The 13,982-nt window shown below is 60.1% G+C and overlaps 2 protein-coding genes across 16 annotated transcripts; both read right to left on the reverse strand.

The window, feature by feature from the left end:
* Positions 1-60: 60 nt before the first annotated feature.
* On the reverse strand, positions 61-8,324 carry KCNK4 (potassium two pore domain channel subfamily K member 4). 12 transcript variants are annotated; one of them, XM_049096749.1, is made up of 7 exons: positions 8,179-8,324; positions 6,098-6,211; positions 2,760-2,883; positions 2,473-2,633; positions 2,085-2,271; positions 1,416-1,555; positions 61-716 (listed from the first exon to the last, which is right to left on the reverse strand). In XM_049096749.1, exons 1-7 carry the CDS (start codon positions 8,188-8,190, stop codon positions 333-335), a joined length of 1,122 nt encoding a protein of 373 aa, XP_048952706.1. In that variant the 5' UTR covers positions 8,191-8,324; the 3' UTR covers positions 61-332. The 12 variants fall into 12 exon arrangements, with proteins under 12 accessions (XP_048952706.1, XP_048952702.1, XP_048952701.1 ...); XM_049096745.1 differs by lacking the exon at positions 2,760-2,883 and adding an exon at positions 7,752-7,974 and having other exon boundaries at positions 6,098-6,363; positions 8,179-8,319; XM_049096744.1 differs by lacking the exon at positions 2,760-2,883 and adding an exon at positions 7,752-8,082 and having other exon boundaries at positions 6,098-6,363; positions 8,179-8,316.
* A 1,443-nt stretch (positions 8,325-9,767) lies between these two features.
* Positions 9,768-13,963, reverse strand: GPR137 (G protein-coupled receptor 137). 4 transcript variants are annotated; one of them, XM_025446042.3, is made up of 8 exons: positions 13,823-13,963; positions 12,337-13,010; positions 12,204-12,253; positions 11,288-11,513; positions 11,020-11,169; positions 10,757-10,885; positions 10,537-10,655; positions 9,768-10,221 (listed from the first exon to the last, which is right to left on the reverse strand). In XM_025446042.3, exons 2-8 carry the CDS (start codon positions 12,691-12,693, stop codon positions 10,062-10,064), a joined length of 1,191 nt encoding a protein of 396 aa, XP_025301827.1. In that variant the 5' UTR covers positions 12,694-13,010; positions 13,823-13,963; the 3' UTR covers positions 9,768-10,061. The 4 variants fall into 4 exon arrangements, with proteins under 4 accessions (XP_025301827.1, XP_025301828.1, XP_025301829.1 ...); XM_025446043.3 differs by having other exon boundaries at positions 12,337-12,708; positions 13,823-13,960; XM_025446044.3 differs by lacking the exon at positions 13,823-13,963 and adding an exon at positions 13,081-13,384 and having other exon boundaries at positions 12,337-12,708.
* Positions 13,964-13,982: the final 19 nt, after the last annotated feature.

Genomic DNA, 13,982 nt, shown 5'->3' on the forward strand with positions numbered 1-13,982 from the left:
GGCCCGAGCCGACGCAAGCACTCCCACAGCCCCTCGCGTCCCCGGAGCGCGCACGCCCGCAGCGGTGCAAACTGTTTTTCGTTTATTGATGCAGGCTTTTGAGGCACAGTCGTGAGGTGTGGGGGACGGGCCCAGCCGAACAGCGAGACAGAAAGCCATGGGGTCTGCAAACGGATGAAGTGAGGAGAGGGCCGGGGCGGGGAGTGGCAACCCGCAGCCTCCTCCCCAGGCCTCGGTGCGGTCCCGAGGCCTCTTTGGTCAAACAAACAGAGCATGCCGGGGAGAGCGCGAGAGCCGAGCCCCTGGAGAGGCCCAGGCCGGGGGTCCCGCCCCTACACCGGTCCGCCTTTCTCCCGCGGCCGCACGGGCTTCCGGGGAGGGTTGGGGGGGCGGCGGCGGCCCCGTGGCGCGCGGGGCAGCGCGCAGCCGCGCTCGCTCTGCGTGTCGGAGGACTCGTCGATGAAGGCCAGGTTCTCGCTGGGGTAATCCAGCGCGGAGGCCGAGGGCGGGGTGGACGGGGAGGACGGCGAGGGCGGCTCGGCCTTCACGGGGAGCGGGGACGGGGGCCTGCCGGCGGGCGGCGCCGAGCGCGGCGGTGGAGGCAGGAACGGCCGCTCCTTCTCCAGCGGCGGTGGCGCCGTGGGCCCGACTCGCTGGGTCACCCGCGCCGTCACCGTGCCGGTCCAGCTGGCGGCCTGCGCTGTGAGGCCGCCCATCTGCGCGGGGAGTAAAGGCAGCCCTCGGCCGCGGGTCCTCGACCGCCTCTGCAACCCCGGGAACCTGCCCGTTCGCCAGTCGGGCACGGACCCCTCTCGTCCCCCTGCTCCTCCAGTCTCAGACCGCCAGGGCGGGGGAAAGGCTCATCACCCAGCTACACAGTCTCCTCTCCTCCATCCGCTCCTCTCCAGGAGCTTCTCTAGAAAGCCCCAGTTTTATGTCAGCTACCCTTCCGGTGCCCCCTAGAGACCTTTGCGCCTCTATCGAACTAGCTCCTCGGGCTGGAGCGCCCAGTAGGGTGACACAACACAGGTCGCCCAGTTAAATGTGACTTTCAGATAAAGGACAAATAAAATTTTAATTTTAATATATGCGTGTCTCTCTCGGGGCAACATTTGGGACTTACTTACACTAACATATTATCTATAATTTATCTGAAAGTCACATTTAACTGGGCTTCCTGTTTTTTTGTTTTTTTTCCAAATCTCACAACCCTATTCATGGGAGCAGAGATGGAGTCATCTGCAACCGGTCCAAGTTTAACCCTTTGCTCCTGGACCGGATGCACGTTGCAGGGGTACTCGGTCCCTGCCTTGAGAGGCCCACACTCTGGAAGGGAGGTGGACTGATCAACCCGCTGTTAGGGTACAATGCATCAGTGCACAGCACAAGAGCAGCACCGACCCAGGGGCGCCTACCTCTGCCCGAGTGCGGCGGGACACTACTCGCAGCCAGTTCCCGATGGTGGTGAGTACAGAGGCGAAGTAGGCCAGGCCGAGCAGGATCCAGAACCACACCAGCGGCTGGTAGGCTGCATTGCCCTGGTTGGGGCTGGCGCCTGGGATACCACCGGGGAGGCCAGAAGAATGTTGATTGTGGGGCAAACTTTAAGCCTGTGAGCTGCTGGTTCATGGCCCCTCTTCCCAGCTCAGTGAGAGGATCTGCCTCCCCAGGGCAATCAGTGAGTATGTGCTAGAGTGTGTGAATGCATGCAAGACAAGTGTGCATTACCTAAAGATGTGCCACATAATAATATGCAAGTGAGTGTGCTCACACCTCCAAATGTGAGCATATGGAAGGGGTGCACATATATAAGAATGTGATGTGTGAGGGGTGCACTTAATATATGTGTGCACATGCATGGGGTGCAGACATGCAAGAATGTAAGAGCAAATGAGGTGTTGCAACCGTGCAAAAACGCAAAGGTGCATTCCAAAGGTGCATTCCGTGAGTGCAGGTAGGGATTGGACCCAGCGCCTGTGAGCGCACACACACCACAAGGAATTTGGAGGAAGAAGCAAGAGTGCAGGGCCCCAGAGCATGAATAAAGTGGAGAGGGAAGTGCAGCACAAGAAAGGTGGCCTCACCGGCCACATAGTCCCCGAAGCCCACCGTGGTGAGCGTCACTACGACGAAGTAGATGGCCTCCAGCTTGCTCCAGCCCTCCACGTAGCAGAACACGAACGTGGGCGTGAGAACAAAGAGCAGGCAGCCGATGAGCAGGAAGAGCACCGCGGATAGTATTCGCACCAGCTCCGGTGGCACATGCCACTTCTGCAGGGAGGAGCAATGGGCAGGACCCGAGGAGTCGCCAAAACCTCCAGGCACACGCCCCACACCCCCTCCTCCGGAAGCCTGTGCGCCAGGCTCCCGCGGCCGAGACGCCCGGAGGCCGGCGCTCACTTGCGGGGCGGGGACGTAGGGAAGGGTAACCCAAGCTCAGCGCAAGGGCGCGCAGGGCGAGGAGCAGCTCACCAGGAAGATGGCTTCGATGTGACCGATGCCACGGCGCAGAGAGGAGCCCAGCCGGTCCCCGACCCCTGCCAGCAGGATCCCGAACAGCGGGATCCCCACCAGCGCATAAAAGATGCAGAAGAGGCGCCCAGCATCCGTGCGCAGGGCCGCGTTGCCGTAGCCTGGGCAGAGGGGCCGTGCAGGAGGTCTAGGGGTTGCCTGGCACCCACTTCCTCCCTTTGCACCTTCCCCCAGGAGAAAACCCAGCGGCCCCTTGCCCCCCTCCCATGCCCAGTCCCCTCCCCCACCGATGGTGGTGATGATGGTGCCTGAGAAAAAGAAGGCGCTGCCCAGGTCCCAGGCTGAGTGGTTGTTGTTACTGGTTGAGTTGGTATCAGGGTTCGCACCCCCTCCCAGGGCATCAGCCACCTCCTGCAGGACAAGGCGCAGAAGGAGGAACCTCAGTCCCTCCTTACTGTCCTGGCCAAGCCCCCGGCCCACCAGTCTCCAGAGAGGTGTCCTCCATCCCCTCCCCACTCTCCCCTTCCCTCCCGTCTTCCCCCTCAGAGTAGACACTGCAAAATCCGGTGGCTCAGTTGTGTTTGACCTCCACATTATTTCAGAAATATTTTAATTGGGGTGCCTGGGTGGCTTAGTCGGTAAATCGAGGGACTCTTGATTTGGTTCAGCTCATGATCTCAGGGTCCTGAAACTGAGCCCCCTTGGGGGGGTTCACACTCTGCAGGGGGTCTGCTTAGGATTCTCTCTCTCCCCTCCCTCTGCCCCTTCCCCCCACCCCTCTCCTCCTGCATGCTGGAGTGCACCTGTGGTTTGTGCTAGAGCTCCTGTGGTGCGTGCTAGAGTGCTCCTTTGCGTGTGCTAAAGCACTCTTTCTCTAAATAAGTGAATACATTCATGCATAAATAAATCTTAAGAAAAAACAGAAAGATTTTAGTTATCTGCCCCTTCATTTCACACAAAAGATTTCAAATTTACGGAGCTCAGGAGCACAGACCTGGACCACTGGGTTCAAATGTCCATGCAGTGTGACCCCAGGCAAGTTGACTCTGTGCCTGATGATACTAGTGTCTATCTCAGACAGTTATGAAGAGTTAAAGCACTCACGCCAAAATAAGCCCTGTGCATTTGTTAAATTAGTCCCAAGTAGTGATCATGCCATGATTTTCAGCTTTCCACAGACCCCACCACTCCCACCGCCCCTAGGGAAGCTGAGTTTGAGCAACTTGCCTTAGAAAATCTGATGGAAGTTAGGGACCCTTTCTCCAGGAAGCTTCATATAGCATCAAATTTTGTCCCCAATATTTGAAGGTTCATGGACACACAAACCCCCGCCCACCCTACTGAAATCCAAGCCAAACCCTGTGCTACGTAGTAGGTGCTCAGTAAATAAGATTAAATTAATGAGATGGCTGTGTATCTGCCCCTCTTGCCACCTTGCAGGTCTCTTTGAGACAGAGTCTGCGTTTTGAGAGTGTCTGCCTTAAGGGACAGAGGTCAGAGCATAATGGGGGACCAGGGGAGGCAGAGGGGCCCTTCCCCCAAGAGCACAGAGCCAAGGCACAAAGGCAGTGGGAGAGCTCAAAAACCACATTCTTCCTCTCTGACTGCAATCCTCATTAGCAAGACCCATTCCAAATTAATCTTCCTAAAAGTGACTGCTCTAAATCCTCCACAGCTCCCTTCTGTAGCAGCATAGAGTCCACACTCCCAGCGCAGCATTTCAGCTCCTTCTCAATCTAGTCCTCACCTTCCTTTCCCCAGCCTTCTTTCCTGGGGCCCCCATGTGAAACCCAAGTTGCAGTGACTTTACCCCCAGATTTTCTGAGATGATACCATTTCCTGTAATCACAATTTTTAAATGAAGCCAAGAAGTGAAATGTATGATTTAAAGTGATTTAATTTTATTTTGCAAGACTTTCCCAATAAATTCACTACTTAGGGGGAAAAAATCCTTTGTCATCCTGTGTGTTCTAATTTTTGCTTCGAATGACTAGGCATCTGCTAAATCCGAGTTCTGCAAAACACTCTGAGCTTTCCAACTTCCACGCCTTTGCCCATGCTGTTCCTCTGCTGGCAGGTCTGTTGCAAACCAATCACACATCTCTAAATTCTACAGGGCTCACCTGCCTCATTTCAATCACCAGCTCCTCTCAAAGGTCCCTGGCATCTCCCTCCTTGCCCCCAGCACCTTGCTCAGGGGCCAGCATATAACAGGTGTTTAACAAAGAAGGAAGCAAGGAAAGCTCCCTTTCCACTGAATCTTACAGTGGTCTCTCCATGGATCTGTCTCCCCTCATCCCAGAGTGACATTCTCTAGGGTAGAGCCTGCATCTGGTCCACCCCTCTACCAATTTCCCTGCTCACCTACGGTGTATAGCACAGCACCTAGCACACAGTAGGTGCACACTTGCTGCATGACTGCCTAATTGTGGAAGAGAAAGCAGCTGTCGCCCACACTTGTAATTTCTGCCCTTCCTTTTCTTCTTTTTTTATCCAGGACAAAAGCATTTACATCGTGAAAATAAAATAGGTCAGATTCCCTTCCTCCCTCTGCCCTGTGGTCTGGCCAGACACATTCTCCTCCCCAGGCCTCTCTGAGCCTCAGTGGGCATTCTGGAAGTGTCAGAGACAACATCAAGTCACCTGTGTCCTGGCCCCACCCCACCCTCATCTCTGCTCCTGGCCCTGCCACCTTAGGAAGGGGGGGGGGGGACACTGAGGCCTCCCTGCCGTGATGGCTCCTCCCTCCAAAAGAACAGGCAAGGAAAGGGGTACTCTTCAATAAAGTAATAAACATTAATTTATTAAAGTTACTCCTTAGGGATTTTATATGAGAGCTACTCAGAAATCACAGAAAGCAACTAAGGTGCTTTTCTGATAGTACCCCCAGAAGGCTGAAGCCCAGCACTTTCTTTAGTCACTGAACCAAAGCTGAACCGGTTCCTCACTTGCCCTTCCTCTAGCCTCCTTATCATAAGCATGTGTCCTGGGGAGAAGGGGTGCTTAACTTGGTATCCATGGTGGCAAGTTTAGGGGATCCTGGAACTCTCTGAATGTGTCCTCTGACAGCCTCTGAAACCACTGGGAGGGATATAGCTATAAGAGCATTTTCCAATGGGGTAGAGGACTGTTCACAACGTTCTTGGGCATCTCCAAGTCCTCTGTGATTCCAAAGAAGTAGAGAAGCCAATGTAGGGTTGCCAAAATATTTGCATGGGACATATTTATTTTTTAAGTTTTTAGTGGCTAAAATTCACAATTATCCGGGTGCTCTGGATTTCATCCGGCAACCCAGAACCAATGAGTTAGGCCTGTGAAAATGTAACATATCTCATGTGCTCCGGACATTTATTCATTTCCTCCTTCACTTGTTCCTTCACTCAACCACCATCACAACTGAAGGAGACAATCCAATGCCGGGAGAGGCAAGGTGGACAAGTGTTCCCATGGCCACCATATTGAAAACACAGAGACCTGGATTCCAGCCTCTGCCCTGTACCCCTCAGCCATACTCTGCCCTCAAGGCGGGGGGTGGGGGGGTGGCGGTCTGGGCCCCCCCTGGCATGCAACTACATTTCAGGGGGTCACAGGCAAGTGCTGAAGGGGCTCCCACCCACCCACACACCTTGATGAAGCTCCCCAGGTCCTGGTCGCTCACACACGGATGGGCCCTCAGGAACTTTTCTCGGACCTCCCCCAGCTCCCTCTGGGCCTGCTGCTCGTGGGGCTGCTCCAGGGCCTGGAACACCAGGGCACCAGACACCAAGTAGAGTAGGACCAGCGCCAGCAGTGCCAGGAGTGTGGTGCTGCGCATGGCGCGCCCAGGGGCCCGGCCAATCCCTCCGCCTGCCTGGGGAGGCCGGGCAGGGGGCTCCTGGGGAGCAGCGGTCACTGTGGACAGAACCAGGAATGCGGGGGTCAGTAACTTGGCCTCCTCCCCCCTACACCCTCCTCCTCCAAACCCCACGCATCCAGAGGTCCTGGAGCCCCCAGCACTAACTGCCGGGGAGTGTCCTCTCTTCACATCCCTCTGCCAGGACACATCCCGTCCCCCTCCCTGTCCTCCCCCTTACCTCCGCTGCCCGGCCCTCAGCCCCTGTCCGAGGACTCCAGGACTCGAGATGCGAGGAGGGCCCGGGAAGGGAAAGGAAGGAGAGTGGAGGGGGGAAGAGAGCCCGAGCCAGCCAAGGGACAGGCGGGCGAGCGAGACCGCGCCGGGGCCTGGCAGGGGCGTGAGGAACCCGCTTCGGAGCAGGAGGCGGAGGGGGCGAGGAGGCGCGAAGGGGCAGCGGGAGGAGAGGCTGGACCGCGCAGGGCGGGGACGGGGATGGCGGGTCCCGGCTCCTCCACCGCGGCTGCCGCAGCATCTTCGCGCTTCTCTCGCCATCGCGCCCCTTCTCCGCTCCGCCGCGACCCGCGGGGGGCCGGGCGCGTAGCCTCCGGGGTCTCCCGGCGCCCCGCAGGGCTTTCGAGGAACCCAGGGGCTGGTCCCGTGGCTGCGCTGGGGCGAGGCCGGGCGGGGGGCAGGGAGTGTGCCGCGTTCCGGGAAGGAGCCGCGCGGGAGCGATCAGGGCCAGACCCGGGCAGCATCCTCCCGGACGGATGTCGGCCCCCGGGACAGCGGGCGGCGGCGCCCACGCGCACACACGCGGGCACAAAGGCCCGGGCGCCCACGCTCCGCCCTGCGGCTCGCTCCTGCCCCGCTGCCCAGGCTGCACGCACACGCTCCACCTGCGCACTCCCCGGGCTCACGGGCACGCCCGGACCCTCGGGGGCGTGCGCGCCGCCCGAGGCACCCCGAAGGTCCGCGCGCACGTGTGCACACACTCCCGCACACACACCGCACACCCGCCGTCCGCTCCCACGGCCTCCCGAGGCTTCCACGCTGACGCCGGGAGCGTGCGGGCGCAGGATGCGCGGCCGCTCGCCTCCCGGAGGCGCCCACGCGCGCCCCCTGCGCACCCCTCCGTGCCGGGGAGTCCCGCCAGCGCCCCGCACTCCTTCCCACGCAGGCCCCGCACTCACTGTCGGCTCTGCTGCGGCTGCGGCTGCGGCTGCGGCTACGGCTGCGGCCCAGGCACCCGCGCGGCCTCGCCGGTGCCGGCTGGGCCGCGGAGGCGGCGGCGGCGGCGGCGGCAGGGGCGGAGCGGGCGGCAGCCGGAGCTGGGACCCCCCCCCGCCTCCAGAAGCCCCCCTCCTCCGAAGCTTAACCCCTCCCGCGCCGCGCCTCCCTACGTGCCGCGCCCTCGCCGCCGGCGCCGTGCCCCGCGGCCCCTTACCTGCGGCCGCCCAGCCCCCCAATTCCGTCCGGTCTCGGCAGGTGGGGGGCAGAGGAGCCCGAGGCGGGTCGCCGCCGGGTCCGGCCTGGAGTCTCAGCCCCGAGTCCTGCTTCTGCCCCGCCGGCCGGCCAGCGTGGCCAGCGGCGCGGCCCCGGCCAGGACATCTGCCGGCTCACCTCCCCGGTCAGGCGCCGCGCTAATCTCCCGGCATCTCCCAGGTCCACTACGGATCGGAAGAACCCTCCACTCGGCGTCCCTGGGGACAGCCTGGCCCTTGGGCTCAGCCCTCCTGAGGGAGTCGGCCCCGCGGGACAAAGGGGTGGGCGAGCCGCTGAAACAACCCGGAATCGGCTGTGGTAGGGTGGGGTCCCAGTTCTGGAAAGTCATGGCCCCCTGCCCCCACCCCTGCCCATCCCTTGGTCCCCACCTCCGTAGCCATCCCGACGTGGAGCTAGTGCCAGCAGCCAGCACTCCCCCACAGCCTGAACAACTAGGGCTCAGGCAGGCCTTGGCACTGCTCTCCTCTGTGTTCCCACTTGCTTCTTCAAACCCTGCTCTCTCCCCCAAATCCTCTTGCCCGGGGTCTTCAGCTCGGACAGTGGGTGGTTTTAAGCCTGGGCTCGAAGTCTGACCACCCCCTACCAGTAGAGGGCGTCGACGTGTTACCAGGCTCTCCGGAGCCTCCCAGTTCCTACTTACAGAAAAGGGATGATTATCACCTGAGTGCTGCTCTGAGCATTAAGGAGGTAAGTATTTGTAAATGCTCAAAACAGAAGCTGGCACACACAATAAAGCGCCTTACAAATTTTCCTTTCGGGATCCCTGGGTGGCGCGGCGGTTTAGCGTCTGCCTTTGGCCCAGGGCGCGATCCTGGACACCCAGGATCGAATCCCACGTCAGGCTCCTGGTGCATGGAGCCTGCTTCTCCCTCTGCCCCTCTCTCTCTCTCTGTGTGACTATCATAAATAAAAAAAACAAATTTTCCTTTTAACAAAAAGTGACTGTTAGGCTTCAAGCTCATTCTCAGTCTCAGGTGACCTCTCCAGAAGCCCCGAAGGCTGGGTTCCCAGATCATTCCAAGTGAAAAGTTTCAAGACAGGATTAGTGCTAGGCTGCAGAAGCTTCTAGGAGCTGTGATGACCAGGTATGTGGACAGGAGAGAGATCCTCTGATAGATGACTCCCAGCCACAAGACAGATGTCAGATCTGACAAGGCTGTGGCACTGCCCCAAAGAAGGCAGTGACGTGGCATCAGGGACAGTAGAGAAGGGCCCCCAGGGGCACCTGGGTGGCTCAGTTGGTTAAGTGTCTGCCTTCCGCTCAGGTCACAATCCCAAGATCCTGGGATCAAGCCCTACATGGGGCTACTTGCTAAGTGGGGAGCCTGCCTTTCCCTCTCCCTCTGCAACTCCCCCTGCTTGTGCTCACTTGCTCTCTCCTCTGTTAAATAAAAATCTTAGAGAAAGGGGGGGGGGAGAGAAGGGGCCCCCAGGCAGACTATACGGGGCAGCCTAACTATCTGGCCAAATCCACACCTGGTAGGGAGGTGGGGATACTCAATCACAGGCCACTTCCTCCACAGCCCTAGACTAACCCCTGGCCTGGAATGCCAGGTTGGGAAAGATGACAGGGAAACAGGGTTTCCAGAAATCCCAATCCAGCAAGGGTAACAGGCATACGAGATGCATAATCACAGTGTCACTGGGGATTATCCCGGATATCCCGGATTATCCCGAGGGGATACAAGGCTCCCTGACCTGGAGATCATGACATCTGCAGGTTTTGAGGAGAGAGTAGAAATTTTTCAAGCAAGAAGTGGACTGGAGTGGGAACACTCTTCTGGCTTCCTTTGCCATCAGACTGCAGGCTCCTCCCTCTCCCTGCCCACCAATCTTGGTCGGGTAAGTGACCCCAACCCAGCCCAGCTGCTCCTTTGGAGGGCCTGGGTCTGATCGGTCTTCAGCCGTGTAAGCAATGACATAAGGAACAAAAAGCAGACAAATGACAGTGAACAGATGAGGGGTACAGACACTGTTTATTGAGTGGCAGGTGCAGGAGAGGTAGCTGGCTCCAGTGTAGAAGCAGAGGCGGCAGGTCATGCCAAGGTGCTGTGGGCATCTGGCAGCCAGAGCCATGTTCCCTTGTGGGGATAGCACAAGCTCACTACGACAGGAGGAGCAAGGAGCCGGCCAGGGGAAGAGGTGGCCACAGTCTCCCGTGATCCTGGGCAAGAAGCGGCAGGTGAACTTGGCACGGGGCCTGGGTTGGGAGGACTGGGGTCTGGGTGTTCTAGGGGAGAAGGGAGGGGGATCACGTCTGTGGGGTGGAGTAGAGACTGTGGTGGTGGCCACCTGGTCCCAGCACCTGGGAGAAGAGCAGCGGAGTGGTCCGTGTCTGGCTGCCCCCGCACCAGCCTGGCTCCCGCCCGATGGCGCCGTACCAGCTGCCAGAGCCTAGGCTGCCTGACATGCTGCAGGCAGAGAAACAAGGGTCAGTCCCTAGGCAGTGACCAGGGCCACATTCACAGGAGTTGGGAGAGGGAGGGAGGTTCAGAACAGGGTCCAGGACCCCAGCTTTCCAGCACCCAGGAGTTGAGTTCTCTACACTGTGGCAAACTGATCTTGCGGTTGAAACCAGAGGGTACCTCACCTAGTACAGATGGGAAACTCGGGCATGGCAGTGGCAGGGTCAAGAGGGAAAGTTGGCAGACCAGGCTCTAGATCCCCATGGCTCAACAGAGCAAGCTGGGAGCCAGGAGGATCTGACTCAGGGCCAGGGTTCCTACCTGGTGCTTTCGCTGTGACCATGCTCCCAGGAGCAGCCCTCGTCCTCACAATGCCCAGCCCGGTCAAAGAAGTAGGAACGGGAACCAAAGACCTGCCCATTGAGGATGCGACTGGTGCTCTGGGAGAAAAAGCCACCATCATGCTCTCTGCTGCCCCACAGCCCTGCCAGACCCCAGCCCAAGGGATTCCCAGCATCCACCCCTCTCCGCTGGCCCTCACCAGGTCCTGTGGGGGCCGGTGGACCCGGAAAAAGCCCACCAGCAGGGTGGTGGGCAGCAGCTCCCACACAAAGAGGATGAGACCAAACACCAGGTAGCCTTTGTTCCCCAAATCATTCACCAGGTCCGCCTGTGGGAAGGCAGGGGTTTGTGTCAATCCACAACTGCGCCAGAGGGGCACCCAGACAGAGCCAAGGCCAAGTGTAGGCCAAGAGGCCAAGAGCCACAGCTCCAAAGGAGGTAGCCAATGTGCTGAATGCCCACCTGGTCAGAGACGTTGTACCAGTCATAATCGAAAGCATCCAGCCGGCTCCGGGGGGCCAAGGCCAGGGCTGCCAGGTTGTAGCAGGCCCGGCTGGCATACAGCAGGACCATGGCACCACCCATCGCAGCTGCCTGGCACACACTGGTTCCCTGGCACAGATGACAATGGGGACCCTCAGGGCGGGAAGGCTCCAGCTTCCTCTCTGCCCTGAAGACCACTGCCCAAAGACCCCAAAGGACAACCGGGTATCAGGGCTTTTGGCCCTACCTTGGCCTCCAGGTAGATGCTGGTGGAGGGTGCACGCCGGGCAACAAGGCAGAGGCAGGCAGCAAGAGAGAGGGCGCAGATAACAAAGAGGGAGTCGCTCACCAGGACTCGCACCAGCAGGAGGGCCCAGGGCTGTGCCCGGCGCCGGCGAGACAGCACAGCACACAGCACATTCACCAGCAGAAAGAGCAGCGAGGCCCCCACGAAGGCCCCTCGGACAGCCAGCCTACAGCCCACAGCACAGTCAGCCCCAGACAACCATCCCTGGCACTCCCTGACCACCCAAACTCCCCCAGGAGACTCCAGTGTCAATCAGAACCAATCCAGACCAAATCAGTCTGAACCCCAGCCCTCCAGGTTTGCAGACAGGCAGGCCCATACGGGATAGCTGTGGTGCAGTGGACAGAGCACAGGACTGAGAGAAACCTGGGTTTAAGTAGGCCCTGGCGCTGCCTCCTACCATATCTATGACCTTGCACGTGAGGCTTTTACCTTGCTGGGTCTCAGTTTCTTCATCTCTCAGATGGGGATAACAACACTGAAAGACGTTATACAAATGACAAGTTTATTGCCACTCAAGGTCAGCCAGCAGTGCAGTCTGGGGCTTCCCAGGGCTGGGGCCTCCAGCTCTTCATCCATCATGGATGACCCTGGGGGCCTTTTCCTTCACACTTAGCATAGCTATTTCTCTCAATGCTGCCCTTCACGGATGCAGTGCCTTTGCTGAGCCGTGTGTACCACGTGCCTAACTTTCATGGTTCTTTCTTTCTTTCTTTTTTTTTTTTCATAGTTCTTTCAAAAACATTTGCTAAGTTGTCCTCGCCCTGGCACTACACAGGGTGGGGGCAAGAAACGGACACAAGGCTGTTCCCTGCCCCTGGCCTGAGGGATATGCCCACGTGTCCCTTGTACTTACAAGCCTCGGCTCATCTCCGGCCGGCGCTTCGCCTTGGCCTTGAACACAACCTGGGAGCAGAGATGCCCATCATTCCTTTGGGCCTTTGGGGCTTCCCACCCCACAGCCCACCCCCACCCATTACCATGGTTACCTGGGCAAAGTAGAGGTTCATAAGTGTCAGTGTGAAGAACTGCAGGCAGACAGGGCAGCAGTAGAGAAGCCAAAAGGGCAGGGGTCCCAGACGGTTGGCTCGGGGGGTATCTCGGAAGTAGAAGGAGAAGAGGGTGGTGCGCAAGGCAGCCCAGAGCAGACAGAGTGCCAGGAACACGGTCTGATAGCTGAGACGCTTGTGTCCATATAGGAGCACCAGCCAGAGCTGGGCATAGACCGAGAAGAAGAGCAGGGCATACAGAGTGGTGTAGGCCGCAGTCAGCCCCAGGGTCACAGCAGGAGGCAGCGCAGGCACCAGCCCAGCAGCAGGCACCAGGCCAGACAGGTTACTCTCCATGTCAGGAAGGGAGGCCTGAATCCCAGAGAAAGAGACGGAGAGGCTGGCTGGGGGCCAGGAAAATAAATACGGAGGGGTGGGAGTTGCAGGGTGCAGCGACAGAGATGAGGAGCTCAGGAGGAAAGAAGTTGCAGCTGGCAGGCCCTTCCCCCTCAACGGAGAGACCCTCCCCTTGCAGAGAGGCACAGGCAGCCTGCCTGGGCCCAGGGCCCTGCACTCTGAGGCGTGGAAGGAGTGCCCCTCTAGGGCAGAGGCGGGAAGTGGGCAGGGTCTCCTCCCTGGGCCAGCCCCAGAGCCGGGGTGGGGGCGTGCAGAGCCTGAAAGACAGGGGTCCCTGGCCTTAGCCGTTGGAGTCGATCGGGCCGGAGGGGGAGAGCCGGCAGATACCCTTCGACTGAAGGCAGTGGTCGCTGCGGGGGGCGCTCAACGCCCAGCTCTCCTCCTCCCCAAACTGGGGGGGGGGTCTCTGTTCCCCCCAATAATCCGGGTTGGGGATGGCCTCTGCCCTCCGTCCTCGGAATTCCGGACGCTGCCCCTCCCCACCCCCCGCTGCATCCACTCTCCAGCCTCGGGGGGCGGGAGGAGGCCGACGCCGGGTCCTCCGTACGCCGCCGCGGGAGCCGGCTCTGGTCGCTGGGACCCGGGGCTAGGGCTCCTCAGCTCCCCGGCTCCCGCTGCTCCGCCCCCTCTTGCGCCTGCGCCTGCGCGGGCGGCGTCCGCTACGCTTATTGCGCAGAGTCTGGCCCCACCAGCTCCGCAGCTTCGCGCCGGAGCCGTGCGAGAGTTGGCGCAAGGTGCGCTGCCGGCGGGCGCCAGGGGTTACTGGAGGCAGGCGGAGGCCGAGACGCCCGGGCTGAACCGCATCCGGGTGGGCTGTGCCCGCGGCCACCTGCCCCCGTTCGTTTGCGGGGCCGCCAGTTCCCATGCTTCTCTTCCCTATCCCCAAATTGAGATCGCGCCGCCCGGCGGAGGGGCGGCGACAACCTCCCCGCACCGGCTTCCGAAGGAAACTTCCGCCCGCAGCCAAGATGGCCCCCGGGCCCCGCCCCCTGGGCTTCGCCCGCAGGGCCCCGCAGTCCCGGGGAGGCACGGCCGCCCCACGCCCCGGCCCGCTGCGGTTCCCGCTCACCTGGCCGGCCTTGTGCCTGCGCGAAGCCCCCTTAAGTCCTACGGCCACCCTCAGCGGGGCCCCCTCTCCCGCGCCGGGACAGCCATCCTGCCGGGGAGGAGGCTTCCTCGCTTATCTCGAGCGCTCCTGAGCCGGCGCGCGGAGTAGTGCGCCCGAGGCG

The sequence above is a fragment of the Canis lupus genome, chromosome 18, assembly GCF_003254725.2.
Source record: "Canis lupus dingo isolate Sandy chromosome 18, ASM325472v2, whole genome shotgun sequence".
Lineage (NCBI taxonomy): Eukaryota > Metazoa > Chordata > Mammalia > Carnivora > Canidae > Canis > Canis lupus.